This window comes from Mustela putorius, unplaced genomic scaffold (genome assembly GCF_011764305.1).
Source record: "Mustela putorius furo isolate JIRA1106 unplaced genomic scaffold, ASM1176430v1.1 tig00003896_pilon_pilon_pilon, whole genome shotgun sequence".
NCBI classification, from domain to species: Eukaryota; Metazoa; Chordata; class Mammalia; order Carnivora; family Mustelidae; genus Mustela; species Mustela putorius.
In genome coordinates, this window is record NW_025422045.1 from 6463039 (window position 1) to 6488613 (window position 25575).

Here is a 25575-nt window from a genome sequence, read left to right on the forward strand (position 1 = left end):
AATCTGTATACTTTCTAAAGCTGGGCATTGGGTTCCCACTGATAACCTTTTGGGGTTTGGTTCTTTTTTTTTCTTCTTCTTCTTTATTTTTTGGGGGGGTTGGTTCTTTTTTAAGTTATATAGGGCTGTTACCACTGTGGCTTCTTAACTTATGGGGAAATTGAAGTAGAGTGGCCAAAGGGACTTACATAGGATCCTGGTGTTGGAGTTCGGCCCAGATGCCAAGTCTTCTGTATGTGGGGAGATGGAATTCTCCCTGAGGAGTTCTTGCCCTGAGGAGCATTTGGAGGGCATTCATGCTTCTTGCTGTCCCTATGAGCTGTGGGGAGAGAGCTGGGGCACTGAGGCTGCCAACAGAAGGATCTTCAGGAGGTAGCTGTGGTGCCCAAGGCTCTCTAACTCTCATGCTGACAATCCCCTGCTGGAAACCCAACATAGGGAGCACCATTGAGAAGGAGTCTTGGTGAACTTTCAGGGATCATTCCTCCTCAGAAGTTCTACTTACCACTCTGTGGTAATATGGAGACTATTTTAAACTTTTCAAAATCTTTTAATTTGTGTTCTTATCCAAAGCATTCTCTTTAATTGCTATTTGATTGTTTCAATTGTTAAAAGCTGATGTACAGTCTAGCAGTTTTTTTGCTAGACCGTTTTGAATATCACCGTTTGTCTCTTTGTGTTTTCCAGACATTCTAAGTGAGAACCTACAAATCCTCTAGGAAAATGGTGGCCCTGTCATTAAAGATTTGTGTCCGCCACTGCAATGTGGTGAAGACCATGCAGTTTGAACCATCCACAGCCGTGTACGATGCATGTCGAGTCATTCGGGAACGGGTACCCGAGGCACAAACTGGGCAAGGTAGGCCATTGCTCCATCACTGGCTTCTTGAAATATGATTGTATGTTCTTTGCTTAGCCCCTAAAGAAACAGACGCTCTGAGTGGTACCCAAGCCCACTAGTGTGTATGTTTCAAATGAAAAGTCTTCCTAGCCTGGATGTAGGTATTTACATCCCAAGTGAGCCTTGTGCCGACAATGGCCTCGGCTGCCACTGAGTCATCATTGTCATACCCATCGTCATGACCTTTCCATACATCAGAATTACCCTCTGCAGTTTACAAGTCACTTTTTGATATGTCATCTCATTTGCCCTATAAAATGCAAATGAAGCCACTCTGACAGTTCCTGCATTTGAATAACCTGAGCCCTCTTTTCCATATACGCAGCCCGAAGAAGGTTGGAACTGGCATCAGGATGCAGGGCAAGCCTTATATTTCAGTTACTTGGAAGGGGCTTCGTAAACTTGATCTCGAGCCCTAAAAGGGGTGGGGAGCATCCATAAATCTATGTTGTGTTTCCTGTTGGTTTAAGCCATTGACCACTATTGATCTACCTGTTCATAGAACTTTTATTTTCCATTGCCCTTTCTCTTCTCTCTACATTTCCTTCCTTTCTTTAGTGTTTGATCGGCACTTGGGAAATTGGGGTTTCTCCCAAATGAAGAAGGCTTTGCTGTGAAAATGGGCTGCAACTTAACTTAACAATGGGAAGCATGAGGATCAAATATTCAAAGATAATTAGAGATAGACATTGAACTTCTCAAAAAGATGTCCCAAAACTGCAAAGCTTTTGGTCTAAAAGTATTATTGATATTATTTAAAACACTGTTATTTCTTCATTACCCAAAAACAAAAGTAAAGTTATCCTACATCCCCAACCTTACTCCAAATTCGGGTTGTCCAATCATTTCTGGCATTTTCTTCTACTGTTTTTCTCTCAGATTAAAAAAAAAAAAAAAAAAAAATTCTGGGTTGGACTGCTATTTAACTCTGGTGAAGATTAAAACCTTTCTAGATTTTGAAGTTCTTTTTCTAAAAAACAACAGGAGCTCAGACCCTCACCTGGGTCTCTGGAGTTACCTTGTCTTGTTCAGCATGACAGAAGTCTTTATTGTAGTTATCTATTTATAATCTTTAAAGATGTATTTAAGTAATCTCTGCATCCAACATGGGGCTCGAACTCATGACCCCGAGATCAAGAGTTGCATCTCCACTGACTGAGCCAGCTGGGTGCCCAAGATAGAAATCTTTAGACAGGAACAGGAAATGATACTGCTTTCTTCCTGCCACCATGCCTTGTCCTTCCTAATCAGATTAAGGGATTTCTGTGGAGAACACAGAGTTTTATTTTCCAACTATATTCATAATTTATGGGGTGGGGGACAGAGGCTTCATCTCTCTGGGCCCCCCTGCTTACCTTTTGTAATGCTGTTTTGGGATGATGGAGGGGTTATTCTAAGTGTAAAGACTCCATTGACCCCTCTTGGCCTAAGTGGCCTTGGGCTTACGTGGTCACTTCCTTAGTTTCTCTGTGGTCCCTTTTGTCCTTCTTCACGGCTTCTCTGCCAGATTTTTATATAGTAAGTGATAGGGAAAAAAGCCCATTTCAGAAATTAGAAATTTGGACTGTTCTGTTCTCAGTGTTTCTCTAAAGTGTAGACACAGTTACTGCCCACTGGTTTTAAGAATCGAGAACCTTTCCTGTGGGTGTTGATGTTACAGCTCTGGCCTCGTTCCTCCTCTTCTGCTTTAGCCCCGTGGCTTGTTGGTGTTGTCAAAACGAAACCTGTCTGGTGCAGGCGAACGCTCCCATCCTGCCAAGTCGGCAGACTCAGGTTTGGAAGTCAGTGATGGCTTCAGCGGCTCTCTGTCTTTTACCCTCTCTTCTCTTTATCTCCCAGCTTCTGATTATGGGCTGTTTCTCTCGGATGAAGACCCCAGGAAAGGAATTTGGCTGGAAGCAGGCCGAACACTGGATTACTACATGTTGCGAAATGGGGTATGTTGTAGATGTCGTTTTTGTTGTTTTGTTCCTGTTTTTGTTTTGTCGCTTTGTCTGTGGGCCTTCTCTAGAAGCCAACATACTCTTTCGCCTCAGAGAAAAAGGGAGACCCAACTGTCTGTTTTGCTCCAAGGGGAACTTATTCCTAGTTTTGTCGTAGTTGACTTTGTAAGGGCTGCCCAGGTAGTAATAGGAAATACCGGCGCTCCAAATTCTTGAAACTCCACAGAGTAATTAAAGGGGCTTGGGGTTAGCGTGCTTGACTTTTTACACATGCCATGGTTGTGCTTGGTAGCTAGGGAATAAGGCGTAGCGTCCTTCTGTAAGGATATAGAAAGTATCCTGGTGACTAATGATAAAAAGTAAGGGTAGATTGGAGGGAAAACAAAAAGATCCTGGAGGTAGTCAGAGATCGAATATTATTCAGTTTTGTGTTTGTAGAAGAAATTCTATATGAGATCAAAGCATGATAATCAGCGACAACAAAAAAATGGCTTTGTTTGGAATTACAGGTGTTGAGTAAAAAAGTGTTATGTATTCTGTTCAGCTGAACCTCAAAGGTACTGGGCTTTAGTGTGTGGAGTGCACATATCCAATTGATCAATAATCCTTCAGGTGAGAGTGAATTATGCAGTACCAATTAATTTTCCATTTGTAAATCTATTGTTAAATGTAGTTAAAAAAATCTATTTACAAGTAACCTCCAAACCTACTACCCCTGTTTGATCTTGCCATTGCTGCAAAAACCACTTTTGTGGCATCCCACCACTCGAAAGAATTAAGGGGGGTATTATTTATTTCTTCATGACATCTATATTAAAAATTGCTTGCAACCATAAGATAATTGGAGAAGCACACTACTGTCTTTTTCAGAGGTAAGTAGGATTTTCCTTCCACTAATTCTCCTCAAAGCAAATCATCCATAGACCTTCAGGAAGGCATAAGGTACTTTTACGTTTACAGAGGTTAGTTTTCAGGAATTGTAAGCTATAAACAGTACTTGCTGGGGGTCAGTTTCACCATCAGATTTTAAGAAAGCTTGTTGGAAGCAATTATTTTGCACTGGGGTTTCTGTTGTAGTAGCCAAAATCTCATGAAAACTGAAGGAAGAAATCAGCGTGCTAGGGCAAATGCATTTTTTTAAAGAAAAGTGTCCAGATTGGTTACCTGATTAAACAAGTCAGTGAAAAGTTTGTGGGGTTTTGCTCTAGGATATTTTGGAATATAAAAAGAAACAGAGACCTCAGAAAATCCGGATGCTGGATGGATCCGTGAAAACCGTCATGGTGGACGACTCCAAGACCGTTGGGGAACTCCTGGTTACTATTTGCAGCAGGATAGGTGAGCATTCCCGTGCCAAGGTTCCAGTTTTCATTTTGTTCATTACGCACCTGTTCTTTTTTTTACCCCCATTTGGTGACCTGCCAATTCCAAATGTGTCCTAGCCACTGATTTCTGTCCAAACCTAAGACAGGGTTGCTATTCCCTGGATAGTACAAACCCACTAACAGGCATTGTAAACACACGAAACTCTCACTGAGTCGAAGTTGAGAGATTTTATTTCCCTTTCAAAAGCCAAAGGAATTTTTTTTTAAAGATTTTATTTACTTTGCTTTAGAGAGAGAGCATGCATGCACAGGCATGTGAGAGCAAGCACAAGCAGGGGAGGAGCAGAAGAACAGAGAGGGGCTCAAGCAGACCTCCCACTGAGTGTGGAGCCTGAGGCAGAGCTGGAGCTCAGGACCCTGAGAGCATGACCTGAGCCAAAATGACGAATCACCACCCAGGCACCCCCACAAAGCAATTTTTTAATTGAAAATACGTTTGGAATCCTGTAATTCAGTTTCCTGTGTGTGGCTGTCTAAGTACCAGTGACATCCACTATTTCCTTGAAGACTGATAGGGACAAGCTGGGCAGTAGATTACTACACAGCTTTTCTTCTTGTATCTTCTGTTCATATCCTCTGAGGACAAGCCTGTCTCCTTTCTGCATGACGCCCTTCAGATATTTGGAGAGAATATCCTGGCCTCTCTTAGTCTTCTGTCCATGAGAGGGAAGACCAGTTGCTCCAACCACTTCTGCTTTGACCCTGTCTTGCCTTGTTCTGCATGATCTCTACTCTGTGCTTGTTTCTCGAAAATTAGGAGAATTGAATGTGACATTTTAAACATAGCTTAGTTTAGCTGAGAAGCCCTGTTTTTGGCCCAGAGTTGTTGGATGTGTGCTCCCTGGGTGGCCCCCTGACCTTCACCTTTGTAAAGCCTCTTTCCATCCTGTGCTACCAGGGACCCATGGAGTATCTCTGCCCTCCCCCGCCCACTGGAAGGAGAGACAGCAGCAGCAGCACTGGTCATCCTAACGTAATTTATATTTTTAGGAATAACAAATTATGAGGAGTATTCTTTAATCCAAGAAACGATTGAAGAAAAGAAAGAGGAAGGGACAGGGACGCTAAAAAAGGACAGGACGCTATTGCGAGACGAGAGGAAGATGGAGAAGCTGAAGGCCAAGCTCCACACGGATGATGACCGTGAGTGTCAGAAGGGAGGGCGGGCGGGCGGGGTGCAGATGTGGCTGGACCACACTCCCCTCCCTTCACCTACATGAACCCCGGACAGGAGTTTTCGGTTGGCTGTTGGTCTATGGCACTAAAAGACTTTTAAGACAAAAAACAAACCATAGTCCTATTTCATACTGAAAAAAAGTAATCTCTTAATGTCAATAGACAAATAATGTTCGCATTGTCTTCTAAAAAGCTAGTAATCATTTAAACTAGGGTCCAAATAAGGTTGGATGATATGATGCTTAACTGTTTTTGTCTTAGACTTTCCCTCCATCTCTCCTCCTACCGCCCCCCTCGGAATGTCTGGGAAGAAGAAACAGATTGTTATTTGTATGGAGTTTTCTATAGTCTGGATTTTGTTGATTGTGGTGTCCTCTAGCTCTGTCTCTTTTAATTCCTGAGATCTGGAAACTTGCTCAGATTCATGTGTATGTGTCTATTTTTTAAGTAAAGACTCTTCCTTATGAGGTCTTGTGTACTTCTGTCAGAAAGCTGTGTTTGGTTGTCTCTTTTTTTGTGATGTGAACAGCCATCAGTGTTCATTGCCTAGATCCGTTGTTTCCCTAGAGGTTATAAAATGCCAATTATAGGAAAGTCCCCTTCTGTGACCACACAGTTAATATTCGAAAGAGCCCTTATCTACACCCCGTGTGTCCCCAAAGTACGCCATGTGCATTCGGTTGCCCAGCGTCCCCCCATCCCTTCAAGGATCTTACTTCATCCCTGGTTATAAAGACCTTCCCAGACTTCTTTCTTTCATTGTTTTTGCTGCTGCATTGGAAAGATGTCATCATTGTCATTATGTTTATTGATCTTTGGTGAGGCTTTCATTTCCTCTGACCCTTTCTTCATTTTTTTTCCCTCTCTGCCTCATTTGATTTCCAGTTACATACTTCTTTCCAAGTGAGACAATGGTAGACAAATCGCAAGGATTTTTATAATGTGCATGATACTCTCCCAGGTACCATGGGAGATGAGATCACTCCCACAAACTCCCTGTGCTGAAGTTGCTTAGAGCCCAGTGAGGCTTGTAATACTTACTTACACACAATGTGTGTGCTAAGCCCAGGGAGGAGTGTGGGAATGTAGAGCTATGGAAAGGATAGAGGAGCACTGCATTCCCATGCACCAGGTAACAGGTGAGCGTTTTCTGAGTGAGATCCACGCTGGGCCACAGGCAGGGCTCTACCATCCCTGATCCCTTAGTGTCCTGTCCTACTCCCCCCAACCCCCACTGCCCCCCCCAACCAATTACTTTTATGTTCCTTCTCTTTTCAGCTTACAGGTGAAGGTAACTCATTGTGCTGAGTTTATAAATTATTTCACTTAATGCAACTGAACTTAAAGGAAACTTAAAGGAAAATGCTAACTTGGTTGCCTTGACCTAAAGCATTGATTTTTATTACCCATCCCACCATGTTATAAATTGACTGTGGGGCTCTAACAAACTTCAGGAATGCCTGGGAATTTTCTCTCAGTTGTTTTTTGGTGGGTCCCATGGTACACGATGGTATGTATGAAATAATTTTGCAAAGTCAAAAAGCACAGTTCTGATATAAGTAACTAACTGAATATCAGCGTTCCAGAAATCCGCTTCTCTTTTGATAAATCCCTTCAAACAAGAGGAAGAATGAATACAATTCTTTCATCTGTCTTGTTGTGTTGCAGTAAATTGGCTGGATCACAGCCGAACATTCAGAGAACAAGGAGTAGATGAACATGAAACATTGCTACTTAGACGGAAGTTCTTCTACTCAGATCAGAATGTGGACTCAAGAGACCCTGTGCAGCTGAACTTGCTTTATGTTCAGGTACAGCATTTAATGCTCACGGAGGGTGGTGAGAAGTCAGGAAGCTCTGGGCAGTGGCTTGCAGTGAGCTGCATGGTGTTTTCGATGCACAGTTTCCAGGGGGCGCTGTTGAGGGGCTCCTCACGAGTTTGGTTGTGGTACAGCTCAACGGTCGGCGAAGAAAGGAGTGTCTTTCTTTGGCTTCCCAGATTGGGACCTGGTGGCCTGTACTATCTCTTTGCCTGACACAGAGCCAATTAATGGGCTCACCACTGCACTAAACCTCTCTTAGCTGATGTCCTAGGATGCAAGTGAGTATTGGTCAGAAAATCCATATTTCTCATTTCCTGAAAGAGTCTCTTCATAATCCTTTATGTCTTCACCATTAACCTGTTGTTGAAACTCAGACAAGTCATTTAACTTTCCAGAGTTTATAGTTTCCCAATATGTAAGAAGTAGGCATCACACCAGATGGGCCCCAGTCTTTTTCTTTTTTCAGCTCAAGAAAATCCTGATCTATTGTCTTTGATCCTTTCCTTCCCTCCCTTCCTTTCCTCTCCTATTTACCTACTTATGGACTCTTAGAAATAATGTAGGGGTCAGCCAAATGCCGCTCCGGCATCGCCTGTGTTTGTAAATAAAGTTTTATTGGAACACAACTCATTCGTATGCATGAATGAAAAGGTTTGTTAGGTAAGCCCTTTCCATATCCTGTAACTGTTTACTTACTGTCTGTGACTTTTCTCATGTTTTGGTGGCAGAGTTCAGTTGTGGCAGAGACCACATAACCCACAAAGTCTAATATGTTTACTCTCTGGTCTTTGATGGTAGAAGTTTGCTACCCCCTGAGCTGGTGGTTATAAGAATGGTGTGGAAGGAAGGGAGGTAGCCAGGCACTAAGAAAATGCTTGTTGGATGAAGGCTTAGAGTATCTGCTGGAGAGTAGTCTGGGGTTATTTGAACTAGATAAAGAAAAGAAGGATAGATAGCAACAGCATTGGTGGATCGGGAACTGGGAGAAGGACTTCAGACACAGTGAGTTCCTGATTCTAACACTGTACGTTTTGCCCATTTCCCTTAAATGGCTGTAGTATTGAGTTACTGTCTGTTCATCTCTCTTCCCCTTCCATTGGCCTTTATCTTGGAATAGGGATTGGGTTGATTTTACCTCTAGGAAATTTTTCTGTTAGCTTTAATGATTTAGGGACATAAAAAGTTTTGGGGAGTCCTAAGGATTTCCCTTTGCCTCTTAGTTTTTCAGGATCACTTCTACCTTCCTAGACATTGAAGCTTTAGTTTAATACTCTGGGTACTGCTGACTTTTTCTGTCTATAGGCAGTTTGGGGAAAGGACTTGTTTTCCTTCTGCCTTCATCTTACTGTGCAATAGTCAACTGCAGTGTCCTGAGTGTGTCCCCTTTGGCTGGCACTCTCCCCTTGCCCCGAAGAGAGAGTGTGTGCTCAGATACAGGATGTATCCCTGTGTGGTTCCCCCAAGCTCCTGATGCTTTTTGCTTCCTCTTGTGTTTCAGGCTCGGGATGATATCCTGAATGGCTCCCACCCTGTCTCCTTTGAGAAAGCTTGTGAGTTTGGAGGATTTCAAGCCCAGATACAATTTGGACCTCATGTGGAACATAAACACAAACCTGGATTCTTAGAGTAAGTAACCTTTTGGGTTGTTTCTTCTTTTCCACTCTCCTGTTCTTTTCATGATTTTTGAGCCAGCTATGTAAAATACATATCCTAGTTGCAATCACTTGTGAGGTTGTTAGCTTTGCCTCAGTTGAGAATATGATCAGATTTATGGACTTTGAAGAAAGCAAAGGGGCCTGGAAATTCAATGTTAGAATGGCTGCAACAGTTACTGCTCCAAGTTCTGACAGAAGGTGATTCCATGGAGACCACAGAATTTATAGCACTCTGCCAAGACCTTGTCTGATCTGTCTTGGGATATCTCTGGAGTTGAAGAACTCAGGATCTCCATCTTCTGAAATCTCTTCCCATTAGAATATTCCTTCTTCATATTAGGCCAGATTTTATAATTTTTAATTTCTTTTCAAGACTCTCCTATATTAGAACAAAAGAACATAAAAGAGCTTCACGTTCCTTATTACAATCTTAGGAATTCTTCATTGCTCTGAAAGGGTGGGGTATGCATTAAGTCCTTCGCTCTTTCTTACATCTGGTCTCTGGTTCTCTTGCAGAGAATGATGGGGTGTTTTGGGGGAGGGTTCAGTTCTTGGAGATTTAAGAGAAAGCAACCCTACAGATACATCATGGCCTCACAGAACATGGGCATTAGGGCTGGATTTTCTAGAAATATGCACCAGGACAGGCCCAGCCACACACAGGCTGCTTTTGTTTGGGGTGATCTTGTCCCCTGTTTTGATCAGCTCTTCCAAGAGTTTTGTGTCTTTCTTCCCCTGATAACATTGCTTTACCTGTTTCCCCCGACTTTTCTCTCTTCTGCTTCCTCTTAGGGCAGATGAAACATTTGCCTGATCCCCCTCCTCCGCCCCCCACCTGACCCCCAGCAGACACGCAGTGTCTTGCCATGCTCGGTATCCTGCTATGACCTAGAGTGTAACTTGTAGAAGAAGCTTTGGTAGTGGGACTGAGCTGAATGCCAGCTGGAAGCTGACATCACTTTTCTGTAGGATATGCCAACATGAGATGTGTTGAGTAAGGCACTGACTGCCTTGTGTCCAAGTGTATTGAGGGGAGAGGATATCATAAGTGCTTTACAGGGCCCTTGACCCCACTTTCGCTTTGGGTAGAAAGTAATCGGGACCAGCATAGGCCCTAGAGTAAGGAAAAAGCCTGACCTCTTCCTGGTAGCAGAGGTGCTTGGCCAACATGGTGATGGTTCTAAACTGAGTGGTTACCCAAAAACCCTCTAGCCTTGGGTTTAATGAATCTGAAGGAGGCTTTCCAAAACTGATGCTTTGGCCTACAGGATACTGTGCAGTGACCTTGTGTCTGAGAACACATGTTCTGTCACTGACTTTGTTCTGCATTCTCCACGTAAGTCATATCCTCGGGCCCATCTCTTCCCAATTAGTCTGGCTTCCTTCCTGCAGGAACTGTGGGAACTTTATCTTTCTCTGTCCTGTGACATCCCAGATGGCTGACTTGCGTGGGGATTCCAGACGGTATCAGAGCATTGGTATTGCTCTTACAGAATCTGCTGCAGTTTGGGGGCCTAGGTCATGCTGCATACCTATGCCGCACTACAGATGCCTCTTGTCTTAATCCATTGTAGCCAGCCAAGGTTATGCAATCGTACTCAGTCAGTTTCCTTTTTTCTGAGATTATAGTAGGAAGCTCATGGCTCTAGTGGTATATGTATCCTTACTCAGATTGCAAATTAAAAGAAGCTTATTATGCCTTGTGGCAATTATTTTTCCTTATGAACTTGATTTGCTTTTTAATTAGACTAAATCTAGTCTAGGTAATGAGGCATTTTCATTTTCTGTAGATGTTTAATTGTATACCTTATTGTGTCTATTGTACAGGTAAAACTTCCTGAGGATATTCATATCCTCTTAATTAAAACAAAAGGACAGGGTCACATTTCCCTGACTGCATGTTGGAAATTCAGAGTGTGTTCAGGGATAGTATGTCAGAGCTGTCCCTGGTGACTGGCTGGGCTGTGTTTGTCCTCGTTGTACCCGCCCCCCGCCTCGCTTTCATATGTACTCTCCGCCGGAACGAGTTCAGAGTTGAAAGAAAAAAAGAAGTAGGGAGGTTAGTCTCATCACAGAACCAGGCCAGAACATCCTACACATAGCTTCTGGAGGTGCATATGCGAGTATTTTCTTTGACGTTTTTTGAAAATTTGTACAGCCCTTATGCTGTAAGTCAGCCTACTGTGTACATTTCTGTGAGGTCTTCCACACCCTTCTACAGACCCTTTAATGGTTTCTGGAGTCAGTGCCACCTGGGTGAAAGGATTTATCTAGAACAGTGAAAATTAGAGACCAGGGAAGATTTTCAGAGTTTTCAGAGTAGAGACCAGGGAAGATTTCCAGAGTTTTCAGAGATTTGAGTATTCTTTTTTTTTTTTTTTAAGATTTTATTTATTTATTTATTTGAGAGAGATCACAAGCAGGCAGAGAGGCAGGCAGAGAGAGAGGAGGAAGCAGGCTCCCTGCTGAGCAGAGAGCCCGATGTGGGGCTCGATCCCAGGACTCCGAGTTCATGGTCTGAGCCGAAGGCAGCGGCTTAACCCGCTGAGCCACCCAGGCACCCCAGAGATTTGAGTATTCTTAACTCTCCACTGTCAGCTCTGTGTATGGAGAAAACAGGTGTGAGAGAGACAGAACCAGGGAGAGTTGGAAGCCAGAAAATAGCCAGTTCTCCCAAATCTAGTCCGATGTGCTTTATCTACATGACGCTTTCCTTCAGGTCCTCTGCAAAAGAGTCCCAGAAAGGGGATATTTCATCGGAGCACGAAATACACACAGCACAGTCCAATAATCAAAGATATACTTGATGCTCTTCTATGTTAAGAAAATGCTTGCAGAAAAAATGCCACCTGGTGTTCTTGAACTCTGTGGAGATGTCATATGTATGTTTTCTTGTCAGGTACAGGGAAGATACAAGAGTATACACTGATTCCTTGCTGGTTTTGAGACTATAGTCTATTTGGCAAATCCACATGAAATTGTTATTAGGCAGAGGTGAAACTTGACTCTGATTTTAATAAGGTCTAACCTTTAACTATGGTTTGAATGCAGGGTAGTCTAATTAGGGTTCCCAAAGTTGCAGTGCAGGCTCTGGAGACTGCTCTGAATTATTTTAAGGAAGGTGGCAAAGGTTTGATGCAAGAAGCAACATTGATCAAAGAATTCAGCAAAATAGAAGGTACATGTAAAGAACCTCAAAACAGTAGCAACAATGAAACGCTTGAAATAGGGACTAACTGCAGGTCCCTTAAAAACATGGTGGGAAACTTAAAAAAGTGATCAAAGTCTTCTATGGCTCTTACCATTATCAAAGAAGATTAGATGCACTGATCAACTTTAGACCTTAAATCAAGTATACACGATAAAACTGAGGACCGCTTCAGGCAATGGGTATAAAGTGTTCACTGTACAATTCTTTCAGTCCTTTGTGTGTTTGAGATTTTTCAGAGTCACATATGGGGGAAAGATTGGCACCTTAAAAAAACAGAAGTAGATTGTGTAACTTCCAAACCGGTGCTGGGGAGAAGGAGTGGAGAGGATATTAAAACAATGTGATATATACAATAGGAGTTGAGCAGGGGGGATTGTGGAAACAAAGCCAGAAGAGATATGGTGCATAGAAAGTACAAATAAGAGAAGGACTTCTGAATATTAGGCATTATAGCAAATAAAAGTAAATCCAACTTTTCTTTTTAACATTTTATTTAAGAGAGAGGGAAAGAGTGTGCATGGACCATGAGTGGAGCAGAGGGAGAGGGAGAAGCAGGCTCCCCACCGAGCAGGGAGCCTGATAAGGGACTTGGCCCCAGGACCCTGGGACCATGACCTGAGCTGAAGGCAGAGGCTTAACCAACTGAGCCACCCAAGAGCCCCTAAATCCAGCTATTAATAAAGGTTCTCATATTGTCCAGCTCTATACTATTTCTAAAAGACATCCTTACATTTTAAGGACAGAGAAAATTTTAAAGGCATGTAGAAAATGATGTTGCAGGAAACTAGTTCATCATCATTAGCCCTCAGGGAGATTCAAATTAAAACCACATTGAGATATCACCTTACACCAGTTAGAATGGCCAAAATTAACAAAACAGGAAACAACATGTGTTGGAGAGGATGTGGAGAAAGGGGAACCCTCTTACACTGTTTGTGGGAATGCAAGTTGGTGCAGCCTCTTTGGAGAACAGTGAGGAGATTCCTCAAAAATTAAAAATAGAGCTTCCCTATGACTCTGCAATTGCACTCCTGGGTGTTTACCCCAAGGATACAGATGTCGTGAAAAGAAGGGCCATCTGTACCCTAATGTTTATAGCAGCAATGGCCACGGTCGCCAAACTATGGAAAGAACCAAGATGCCCTTCAACGGACGAATGGATAAGGAAGATGTGGTCCATATACACTATGGAGTATTATGCCTCCATCAGAAAGGATGAATACCCAACTTTTGTAGCAACATGGACGGGACTGGAAGAGATTATGCTGAGTGAAATAAGTCAAGCAGAGAAAGTCAATTATCATATGGTTTCACTTATTTGTGGAGCATAACTAATATCATGGAGGACAAGGGGTGTTAGAGAGGAGAAGGGAGTTGGGTAAATTGGAAGGGGAGGTGAATCATGAGAGACTATGGACTCTGAAAAACAATCTGAGGGGTTTGAAGTGGCGGGGGGAGTGGGAGGTTGGGGACCAGGTGGTGGGTATTATAGAGGGCACGGATTGCATGGAGCACTGGGTGTGGTGAAAAAATAATGAATACTGTTTTTCTGAAAATAAATAAATTAAAAAAAAAACTGGAGAAGCTGTATTTAATGTCACACAAAATAGGCTGTAAGACAAAGAAAACCTAAGTAGAAACAGAGAAGATCATCATAAAGATAGAATGACTAATCTGCTGGATGACAAATTATGAACCTCTGTGCATCTGATATTACTTCAAAATATTTAAAGGAAAGATACAGTGTAAGGAGAATTTCAAATAGGCAGTTTTAGTGGAATAGTTTTAACATACTTTCCTCAGTGATAAGTAGTACAAGATGAAAATAAAATATTTTAGTCAATAGAAAGTAATGAAATAGAAATCATACACTCAACACAAACCAAAGCTGATGCTTTGGAAAAATTAATATGTAAATCTCTGGTAAGTTTGATCGAGAAAAAAGCAGAAGTAGAAAAAGGCAAAAAATAAACAGAGATAATGAAAACGGGGCACAACTTCAGATAAAGAGATTGAAATGAAAGCTTGAAGCCAAAAAATTTGAAAATAGTCACGAAATGGGTGATGAGAAAATCTGAGATCTCTAATCTTGAAAGAAATTGCCTTATCAATTTAAAATAAACCCCACAAAACAACAAATGAAAATAGGCCCCACTTATTTTAGAGAATAGAAAGAAAGAAAATTAGAAAAACCTCCTCACCTTAATTTGGAACTAGCAGAATCAAATACCAAAACTGAATATAGACCATGGAAAACATTTAACTGAATAGAGATGCCCTCCCCAAAGTTAATAAAACATTAACAGTCCAAAATGATGGGTGTTTAGATGTAACTGCGGGTTACAGCTGGTTTCTTCTAGGGATGTGACATTTATGGAACAATTTATGGGATGCCTTGTGAGCAGATCCCTTGTGGGGATGGAGCAGTATAAAAACGGAAACATTTCTGCCCTCGTGGAACCTCCATTCTAGTGCAGAGAGGCAGATCATAAGTAAAATACAACATAAGGAAAGAAAAAAGATGAATAATGGCAAGATTAGAAAACTGAAATTATCACTCTTTGCAGGTGATAGGATTATAGGCATATAGAATCCACTCAATGTACAGAGAATCTTCTCAAAGCTAGTAAGAGTAAGGTCCCTGGAAAAAAGATAAATATAGAACTGCTTATTGCCACCTAGGTCTGAACAATAGTATTCAGACTCACCTACAGGACTGGAAAATAAAAAATATATATTTTTAAAAATATAAAATAGAAATATATGGCAATATTTTCTATTATAAAATTGTATTTTATATATTATAAACATAGTATAATATAAATATATGTTAAAATATAAAAATACTTTATATTATAAAATATAAAATATATATGGCAAATAGTATTCCCATACATAATCAACAAAAAGAAATGTAAGTTTAAAAAGGAGAGACCTTTTGCAACAGAAAGTATTAATTACCAATGAATAGAGGTATCTAAAAAAACTCTAGGATCTAACCAATAAAATGATGAAAGTTTATAGAAGAGTATAAGTGAAGGTCTGGATAAATGGAGTGGTTTGTTACGTTAATATATACAAAGGCTGAAGGTCACAAAAGCGATTCAGATTTGTCTATAAATTCAGTTCAATTCTAATCAAAATCCCACATATCAAGTAATGAGAAAAGCTAATCTTAAAAAGTGTATGTACCTCTTGACCCCCTTAACTGATTTTGCTTACCCCCAAACCCATCCCCTCTCTGGTAACCAGCAGTTCGTTTCCTGCATCTATGCATCTGGTTGTTTTTTGTGTGTATTTGTTTTTTTGATTCCACATATAAGTGAAATCATATGGTATTTGTCTCTCTCTAACTTAGTTATAATACCTTAGATCCATCCATGTTGTTGCAAATAGCAAGAGTTCATTCTGTTTTTATGGCCGAATAATATTCCATTGTATACCTATACATCCCATCTGCTTGAACCGTTCATCCGTCGATGGGCACTTTGGTTGCTTTTGTATCTTGGCTATGATAAATACTGCAGTGAACTTAGAGGTGCATATATCTCTTTGAATTGATATTCCTGTTTTGTTTCATTAAATACCCAGAAGAGGAATTATTGAATTGGAATAAGTGAAGGGGATTAAAGATACACAAAATTTCAGTTGCTAAGTAAATAGGTCATGGGAATGTAATGTACAGCATAGTGAACATAGTCCATAATACTATAATAACTTTGATGGTCTTATCGTGGGGGTCATTTTATAATGTATAAAAATACCAAATCACCATGATGTATATCTGTAGGTAAATGGATATTACATGCTAGTTATACTTCAGTAAATAAAAACTTAATATGTGTATTTCTATAAAACTGTTATAAAATTAGTATGTACTAGTCAAGACTCAAGAATGACCAAGGCTAATTGAAGGACTCACACAAATACCCAGTTTCTTATAAAGCTATAGTAAATAAAATACTCTATTACTAATGCTGGGTGATAAGAGTTCTAAAGGTTGCTAAACCTCTACTAAAATGAAAATAATAGACAAAATAGATTACCAAATTAAGAGTGAAACTCCAGAGTGTGGAAGAAGAAATTTGCATGTTTGCAACATATACTACAAAGAACAAACTAATATCCAGAAGTTATTAAAAAGAAAGAAAAGGGGGTAGGGGATCTGGGTGCCTGAGTTAAGTGACTGACTCTTGATTTCAACTCAGGTCATGATCTTAGGGTTGTGAGTTCCAGTTCTGCACTGGGCCTGGAGCCTGCTTAAGATTCTCCCTCTCCCCCTCTCCACAAACCTCCCCAGGCCATGTGCATGTGTGGCAGTGCTAGCATGCTGCCCTCAAAAAAAAAAAAGAAGAAAATTATCACCCAGGATAGCAACAGGCACTTTAGAGAAGAGGAAATTCAACGGACTTACAAAGATAAGGAAAAATATTCAGCCTCAGAAGTAAACCAAATGCAAAATCAATAAGGGTACAGCATTTCACGTCTATTAGTTGGGTACAGACTTAAATGTCTGAAAACATCAAAGTACTTTACAGAGGAAACAAGACATTTCAGAAAATGAATCTGTTGAATTTAAAAATACAGAGAGAAACAATACATTTATAGGTACAAGAAGTAGGAACGTAATCAAATATGCATGGAAACTACAAGAGAGTACAGTTAGGAAGAGGAAGAAAGATGGTATGGGATGTCAACTCAATCTGTAATCTGTTTCTTTAAAAACAGGTAACAATCATACAGCAGATTGGATAATATATTTCCAATGCTTCCACAATTAAATTTTTTAAAACAGTTGCATGGGGGCACTTGGGTGGCTCAGTTGGTTGGGCGACTGCCTTCGGCTCAGATCATGGTCCCAGAGTCCTGGGATTGAGTCCTGCTCAGGTTCCCAGTTCCATGGGGAGTCTGCTTCTCTCTCTGACCCTCTCCTCTTCTTGTGCTCTCTCTCAAAAATAAAAAAATAAAATCTTTACCAAGAAAAAGAAAAAAGAACAATGGCACGGAGTTGGTGTGAGGTGATAGCAGCTTGTGTTCAGGGGGGCTGGATCTCTAACTTCTGGCAAAGGCAAAATTAACAGGCCTTGGGGCTCAGACCAGCGCTTATGGCTCTTTTTGCTGCAGGGGGAGATGACCCAGTGGTTGGGTGTAACCAGGTGGGGAGTTGGCAGAGGACCGGCTCTCAGCCTTGCTGACTGTGGTCCCTTGTCCTGTCGGCATGGGCCTTGGATGTATTCTACTGAGAGCAACCTGATCTTGGAATCTCAGTTGAAGAATTCAGAGTGGACTTGGAATTTTTTCACCACAAACTCAACATAATACTCTTGTCAACAAGCAAAGCTTTTGCCACAGCAGGAGGCCTTGAGTCAGTTTTTCTCTTGGCATTTAGTCAAACTCCCATTCCTCCCTTGGAGTTCGTCTTCAGAATAATGTGGCCGTAGGTCGTATTTTCAGACGAATGGAGGTAGTATTTCAGCATGTGTTTTCATCAGCTCTGCCTTTCCTCCTGTTATTTACCACTGCTGCCCACCAGTTTCCTCACTGTTTGCTTCTGTCCCGTGCACCTGACAGTTGAGGGCTCTCCCATCAGAGGAGACTTTGACTGTCCGATGGCACCTTCACTATCCCCGCTAACAGTGGCCTCCTCAAGCTGGTGCCTACGTCCCTGACTGCTTTCAGACTCCGGGCATGATGGAATTGATCTAGCCCCGAGCTGGCCCTGAGCCTCTGCGTGGGTTCTTGTCCTTAGACCAGAGGGCACTGGGATTGGTTCGGGAGCCCAGAACTGCTGTGTGGCTGAGGTCCGGTCCTCAAACTCACTCCTGAGCTTCTTTCATGCCGTCTTCACTCTCCATTTCTTTCCACCCTACATGTTTCCCAGCTCGACAGAAGCTTCCTTCCTCCCACATAGTCACTGCAGTTAGCCCAGACTTCACCTCCGTCCCAGACAGGTTCGTCTTGGAGTCTGGCTTCTAATTCAGGTGTGTCTGAACCCGCCGGATTGGGTTTCCAGCCCACTGTGCTCATGGTTCTCTTCATACATCAGAACCCTCTAGAGAGCTTGTTTACATGGCGGGGCCTTCCCTCCAGAGCCTCTCATTCCACTGGTCTGGGATGAAGCCTGAAGCTTGGCACTTCTGACACGTTCCCAGGTGGTGCTGATGCTAACGGTCCTGGGACCACTTACGTAATAGCAAATTTGAGACGTTTCTGTTGGTCACTTGGTGATTGACCGTGAAGGCTGGACTCAGGAAATCTGGGTGTTCCGGTGTCCTATGGGTGGTACAGCCCCTGCTCTACTTCTCCACACTCCCTCCCCTCCAAGCCTCACTCCTTGCTGGGTAAACACCTGACTGCTTTGTGCCTCATTTATGAGTGGTGACTCTCCTAGGAAGGAGTCCTCTCATTTTCAGATGATCACACCAGCTCAGAGAAGTGGGGGCTGCCTGTGGACCTGTCCCTGTGGCAACCCTGGGACAGATGAGAAACCGTTCACTTTTCCCAAAATCATGGCTGACTCTTGTATACTTGTATGCTTATTTTTTTTAAAAAGGTGTTATTTATTTATTTGACAGACAGAGATCTCAAGTAGGTGGAGAGGCGGGCAGAGAGAGAGGAGAAAGTAGGCTCCCTGCTGAGCAGAGAGCCTGACGTGGGGTTGGATCCCAGGACCCTGGGATCATGACCTGAGCCAAAGGCAGAGGCTTTAACGCGCTGAGCCACCCAGGCGCCCCTACTTGTATGCTTATTGCCAGACTACAGACCATCTCTAGGACTCCTCTTTTGAAATTACTTGAACAAGGCTTTAATTTTTATATCAGAAATGAGGTTTTGTGAACACCTAGGTTTGAATCTAGACCCTGCTCCCCCAAATGTGTTAAGTTCCCCTTCTTTCATTCAATGGCTTCTGGGCATTTCTAAAAAATTGCCTCTCATGGTAATTTTTACCATTACATGGGTATTTTTATTATCTTATTCTTCTTCTCAAGATTCTGAAATTCTGATCACAAATTATGTCTTTTGAGTAAAGGGTAGCTTGGAGGGACCAGAGTGTTGAGTAGCTAAGAGCATGGTCGCTGGAGACCACAGACGAGACTCAAGTTATTGATTGTGATTGTGGGCAATATAAGTGTTACTGAACCTCACGTTCCATGTATAAAATGGGATATTCTCTTCCATGGGCTTTTGTCAAAATTTAATTAACCTGCTTAAACATTCAAAGCATCTGAAACTGTTTGACTTTCAATAAAGAGCAGCTGTTAATAGTAGAAATCCTCTGTCATCATGGTTTACACTATGGATAATCCAAAAAAGACATTTAAAGTACAGAATTGAAGGAGCACTTGGGTGTGGCTCAATCATTTGAGCAGCTCACTCTTGATTTAGGCTCAGGTCAAGATCTTAGGGCCCCTGGATCAAGCCCTGCATTGGGCTCCCTGCTCAGTGGGGAGTTTGCTTCAGGTTTCTCTCGCTCCCTCTGCCCCTCCCCCCAGCTTGCGCACACATGCGCATGCACTCTCTCCCTCAAAGCTTAAAAAAAAAAAAAAAAAGAATCTGTGATACCTAACTCTGTGAAACCCTACATTTAAACTTCAAATTTATACATTTACTTGCTAATCTTTTGATGAAAGACCAGTTTTTTTCTTGGTGCGGATCCCCTGCTTGGGGGTTCTATTTTGTTTTCCTTGTACAAACTACATCATCTAGGAGCGAATTTTTAAAATTGTTTATATTATTATATAATGTATTATTTGCCCCAGGGGTACACATCTGTGAATCATTGGACTTATACATTTCACAATACTCACCATAGCACATACCCTCCCCTTTGTCCAAACCTAAACACCCTCTCCCTAACCCCCAGCCCCCAGCAATCCCCAGTTTGTTTTGCAAGATTAAGAATCTCTTATGATTTGTCTCCCTCCCCATCCCATCTTGTTTCCATTTTTCCTCCCTATCCCAAACCCCCTGCCTTGCCTCTCAAACTCCTCCTATCAGAGAGCTCATATAATTGTCTTTCTCTGATTGACTTACGCTGCTCAGCATAATACTCTCCAGTTCTATCCACATCCTTGCAAATGGCAAGATTTCATTTCTTTTGATGGCTGCATAGTATTCCATTGTATGTATACCACATAAAGACGATCCTGGAGCAATCTGAGGGTGAACTATTTTTAGATTTTCATGATTTTGTCTTTTCATTATTTTACGGTGGTCTCACATCTACTAACTTTCAGAAATACATTTCTTAAGCATACAGTAGCTTTCTTTCTTTCTTTTTTTTTTTTTTTAAGCAGGTGATGGGCTCTGTTGGTTTATTACATTATCATGTGATGCTCGGCCAGCAGCAAGAGTGCAGAACAAATAGAGCTGACTTGACCAGAGCAGAAGTGGGGCTCATGAGAGAAGAATCTGCTGGTTGCAACCTTCCAGCCTCCCACAGATCTTCGGGTATAAGAAGACCTTGGACTAGCCCACCTCTCAGTGAAGTGGGGGGTCTGTTATTACTGCACTCAGAAAAGGTGTTATTTAAAAGGCCAGTGGTAGGATTGGGAGGAGGAGCCTCCTGCCCTTTTAAAGTGGGAATACCGAAGGAGACAGTGGGAAGGACGTGGCTTGGCCAGAGCTTGCTTAATTAAGAGAAAAATTTCCAATCAGGTTTGACAATCTGACCCATTTTCTCAAAGGAGGCTGAAAGATTTCACTTGTATACATGTCCCAGATGCTTCGGAGCCTTCCAGGCTCAGGGTTGGTAATCAAAACAACAACTGGGCTGGAACCGCTGGCTTGCTGGCTGGCCGACAGTGATGACAGGCTGCCTGCTCCTTCCAGCTTCATGCTGACACTGTGCACTTCACTGATTTACTGGGGAGACATACAGGCCACACATGGGCACACACACACATTTCATATTTTGAAATACCTGATAACAAACTCCTGAATGCACTCCTGTGACCATCAAGGGTGATGCCTGTAGTGCAAGCTTCTGGAAGTTGTTTTCCGTACCTACTGAAGAAGGGGAGGGTTAGTGGGCAGAGCTGGGATAGAGGGAGGCTTGTTGCTACACAGAACTTTCTTGCCATTAATGCCCAACATCTTCTGCCTCTGCCTGGCCTCTGGACCCTGCCCTCTGGCATTCTTCTGCTAACAGTCATTGTTGTGAGGGGTTTGGTCTGGGTGTGTGTGTGTGTGTGTGTGTGTGTGTGAGAGAGAGAGAGAGAGACATTGATGCCTTCCAGTGACCAATCATATTTTTGTCCATGAAGTTGCTTGTTGATAGTCATAACACACCGTGGGCTACTGCTTAGATATTTCTTAGACCCTAGGCCTGCTGACTCTTAAGAAATCCAGATTGTTCAGCTACTAGATCCCTGAAATTCCAGAAAATGGGCTTACAACTTTTGTTGATGGAATAACCAGACTTGGTTATTCAAGTGTTAATGTAGCCAGAATCTGGCCTCACCGGCCCTCCCCTCTACTTTTTTGCTGGAGTATTTTAAAGCAAATTCCAGGGAGCCTATTACCTCATCTGTAAGTATTTCAGTATGTTTTTCTGACAAAAAGAAAGTTTTTTTTTTTAAATTTCTGAAGCTGGGGGCACCTGGGTAGTTCAGTGGGTTAAACCTCTGCCTTTAGCTCAGATCATGGTCTCAGGGTCCTGGGATCACCCCACTTCGGGCTCTCTGCTTGGCAGGGAGCCTGCTTCCCCCTCTTTCTCTGCCTGCCTCCTTGCCTACTTGTGATCTCAGTCTGTCAAATAAATAAAAATCTTAAAAAAAAAAAAAGGATTTCTGAATCTGTACAACTGCAAATCTATCCTAACACCTAACAGAATTAACAATAATTCTGTAATACCATTTAATACCCAGTCTTTGTTAAATTTCCTCCCAGTGTCTCAAAAATACTGTTTTTACTTAATACTAGAATTTAAGCAAGGCCTACAAATTTTATTTGCTTCATAGAGTTTTAAGGAATATTTTTATTGAGATGCAGTGTACACACCATATAGTTTACCCATTTACAGTATACAGTTCAGTGTTTTTCCATGTATTCGCAAGACTGAGCACCCCTCACACAATCTAATTTCAGAGCGCTTTTATCCCTCCTAATAAAAGCCTTGTGTCTCTTAGCAGCTACTCCTCAGTAACCCCACACCCATCCCTGGCCTCTGCAAGTGCTGATCCTAACTATATAGATTCGCTTCTTCTGAACATTTCCTATGGAATGGAATCATACAATTTGTGGTCTCTTTCAATGGGCTTCTTTCACTTAGCACAGGATTTCTATGTTGGCGTTTATATCCTACGTCATTCATTTTTATTGCTGAGTAATGTTCTGTTGTATGGATCAACTACATTTGACTTCTCCGTTCATCAGTTGATGGGACATTTGAGTTGTCTCTACCTTTTAGCTGTTAGGAATACTACTATGAGGGTGCCTGGGTGGCTCAGTAGTTGAATGTCTGCCTTTGGCTGGGGTCGTGATCCCAGACCCAGTGTCCTGGAATTGAGCCCCGCATCCGTCTCCTTGCTCAAATGGGGAGCCTGCTTCTCCCTCTCCCACTCCCCATGCTTGTGTTCCCTTTCTTGCTATGTCTCTCTCTATCAAATAAATAAATCCTAAAAAAAAGAAAAAGAAAAAAAGCATTAAAAAAAAAGGGAATACTACTATGACATTCATGTTCACATGTTTGGACATGTCTTCATTTTTCCTCGTTACCTGCCTAGGAGTAGAACTGCTGTTTAACATTTTGAGGAAGTACCAGGTTGTTTCCAAAAACAGTCGTCCCATTTTATATTCCCCTCAGCAATGCATGACGATTATTCCAATTTCTCCAGATCCTCACCAACACTTGTTCATCTTTTTTATTGTAGCCACCTAAGTGGGTGTGTGGTATTGTACTGTAATTTTTTTTTTTAATTTCCCTGATGGCTTCTGAAGTTAAGCATATTTTCATGTGCTTTTGGCCAATTGTGTATCTTCTTCAGAAAAAATGTTTTTATAGATTCCCTCCCCCATTTTTTAATTGGGTTCTTTTCAATTTTAAGTTGTGAAATTGCTTGTGTATTCAGGATACAAGTCCCTTACCAGATATTTAATTTGCATTATTTTCTCTCATTCTGTGGGCTGCTTCTTCACTTTCTTGGTCATGTCACTTGGAGTTCCAAAGTTTTTATTTTGATATAGTCCTACTTTTCTTTTCTTTTGCTGCGTGTGCTTTCGGTATCATATCTTAAGTGTCACCCTGACTCAAGGTCATAAAAGTTTGTTTCTATATTCTAAAAGTTTAACAATTTTAGCTTAAATGTAGGTCTCTGATCCCTTTGGAGTGAATTTTTGCATTCAGTATGAAGTAGAGGGTCCAACTTCATTGCTTTGCTCATGGATATCTAGTTGTCTGGTGCTGGATATCAGCATCATTTGTTGAAAAGACTATTCTTTTCCCATTGAAAACCCATTCCCTTTGCTGAAAATCGCCTGGCTCTAAAGGTTAATTTCGAGACTCTCAATTCTATTCCATTGACCTGTCTACTCTTATATCTTTTCTCCACTGTCTTTATTACTGTAGCTTTGTAGTAAATATGTTTTTATGAAACTCTATTAATCTCTTACTGTGTCCTCTTTTTCACCTCTACCACCAAGCCATTTATTTTGAGGGACCCGTGTGATTTTTATAGAATTACCCTAGTTGGCATTGGGCTGATCGTGTCTGGTGGTGTCCCTTACTGGGTTCTTCTATCTCTCGTTTTGTAAATAATATTTAGATCTCACATCTTAATTAAATTCAGGTTAAATTATATATTATTCTTTCTTGCTAAGAATACTTCCTGTTACATCAGTTAGGAGGCATGTGCTGTCTGGTTATCCCACCTTTTTTTTTTTTTTTTAAAGATTTTATTTATTGGGGCGGCTGGGTGGCTCAGTGGGTTAAAGCCTCTGCTTTCGGCTCAAGTCATGATCCCAGGGTCCTGGGATCGAGCCCCACATCGGGCTCTCTGCTCAGCAGGGAGCCTGCTTCCTCCTCTCCCTCTGCCTCTCTGCCTACTTGTGATCTCTGTCTGTCAAGTAAATAAATAAAATCTTTTTTTTTTAAAGATTTTATTTATTTACTTGACAGACAGAGATCACAAGTAGGCAGAGAAGCAGGCAGAGAGAGAGAGAGAGAGGAGGAAGCAGGCCCCCTGCTGAGCAGAGAGCCTGATGCGGGGCTCAGTCCCAGGACCCTGAGACCATGACCTGGTCATCCCACTTTTATTAATAATAAAATTGATTAAGTGGATTTGAATGAGACCAAACTATCTCCTATAAAGTTCCCCATCAACTTGTCAGTTATTGGTTTTAGCAGCCACTCTGGTGTGTTCAGAGGAGGTATAAAATGATGATTTTTGGACTCCTTTTATTCCTTCTGTATTTGTTAGCTTTGTTGCTTTCTGTTTATCAGTTTTTGAGTAGGAGTTGGTGCCCTGGCCACCTGTTAACGTGACCAATGATTATTTTAAAGGATCTTTATGAAATTTTTATATGTCTGTGCTTTTACCCATTGTGGTCATCATTCTTTCTGACACTCTAATTGCCCCATCACATGAAATTAACTATATGATCTGTAGGATTTACTTGGAAATAATCCAGTGCAGGGGATGGTATGAAGGAGTAGATGAGTCAGGAATGTCTGTGAATTAAAATTGTTGGAGCTGGATGGTGGGCTCATGATATTGTTTGATCTTTCTCCTTTGTATAAGGTTTTTAAAAATCATCTGTTATTGGCTAGTGGTTACCCCTTGATTTCAGTCTAGTGTCATTTTGATAGCTTCTTTGATCTCAGGCATAAGAAACCCCAAGAACATTCAATACATTTCCTGCTTCAGAGTTAGAATCAGTCACTTCTCCAGGGATCCCTGATTCTTTTTAGTGGGAAACAGTATTTGGAGGCTACCTGATCAAGACCCTGGCAATGCCACCAGATAGGCCTTGTCCTTAGCTTCCTCAGGGGACACACTAAAAAATGTTTTCCAGAAAAAGAATGAATCAGGCATTCAGATCAGTATTTCCAATTCAAATGAAAGACTACGGGTTTTCATTTAACTTTTTTTTTTTTTTTTGCTTTATTTTGATCTATTTCATGCTAAAAAGTTTGGTTTCTAACAGCTACTTTTACTTTATCCTAATTATTTATGACATCCTACTTCTATATAATGTAATAACCTAATTTTATAGTGTGTGTGTATTTATGTGTTGAGAGGGGAGAAGGTACAGTTTAAAATAATGTTATCAATATTTAATAGGTCCTCTATGGTTCATTTTATCTTTAAAACATGTCTCACTAGAGATGTATAGTCAAAAGACTGTTTTTCATAGTTATTTGAAATCACTTTTCTTCCTGTGGTTATGCTATCAACTTGATACCCTGTTAAATCCATTTGTTTCAGTTTGCTTTAGGTTTTTAGATGTTGAATTTCTCCCCTCTTTGTCATTTCAAGTGA

At 41.5% G+C, this 25575-nt stretch overlaps 1 protein-coding gene across 5 annotated transcripts in view; it reads left to right on the forward strand.

Annotated features, from left to right (window-relative positions):
- The window catches only part of TLN2 (talin 2), a 423915-nt gene that overhangs the window by 222255 nt on the left and 176085 nt on the right, over positions 1-25575 (forward strand). For all 5 annotated transcript variants that reach the window (XR_006602771.1, XM_004758776.3, XM_045067453.1 and 2 more), the window contains 6 exons: positions 688-859; positions 2741-2838; positions 4053-4182; positions 5220-5372; positions 7074-7216; positions 8727-8854. Coding sequence is in view for 4 of the 5 variants with exons in the window: in XM_004758776.3 (XP_004758833.1) it covers positions 724-859; positions 2741-2838; positions 4053-4182; positions 5220-5372; positions 7074-7216; positions 8727-8854 (788 nt within the window). In the remaining variant the exon portion in view is untranslated. The remainder of the gene's footprint in view (positions 1-687; positions 860-2740; positions 2839-4052; positions 4183-5219; positions 5373-7073; positions 7217-8726; positions 8855-25575) is intronic.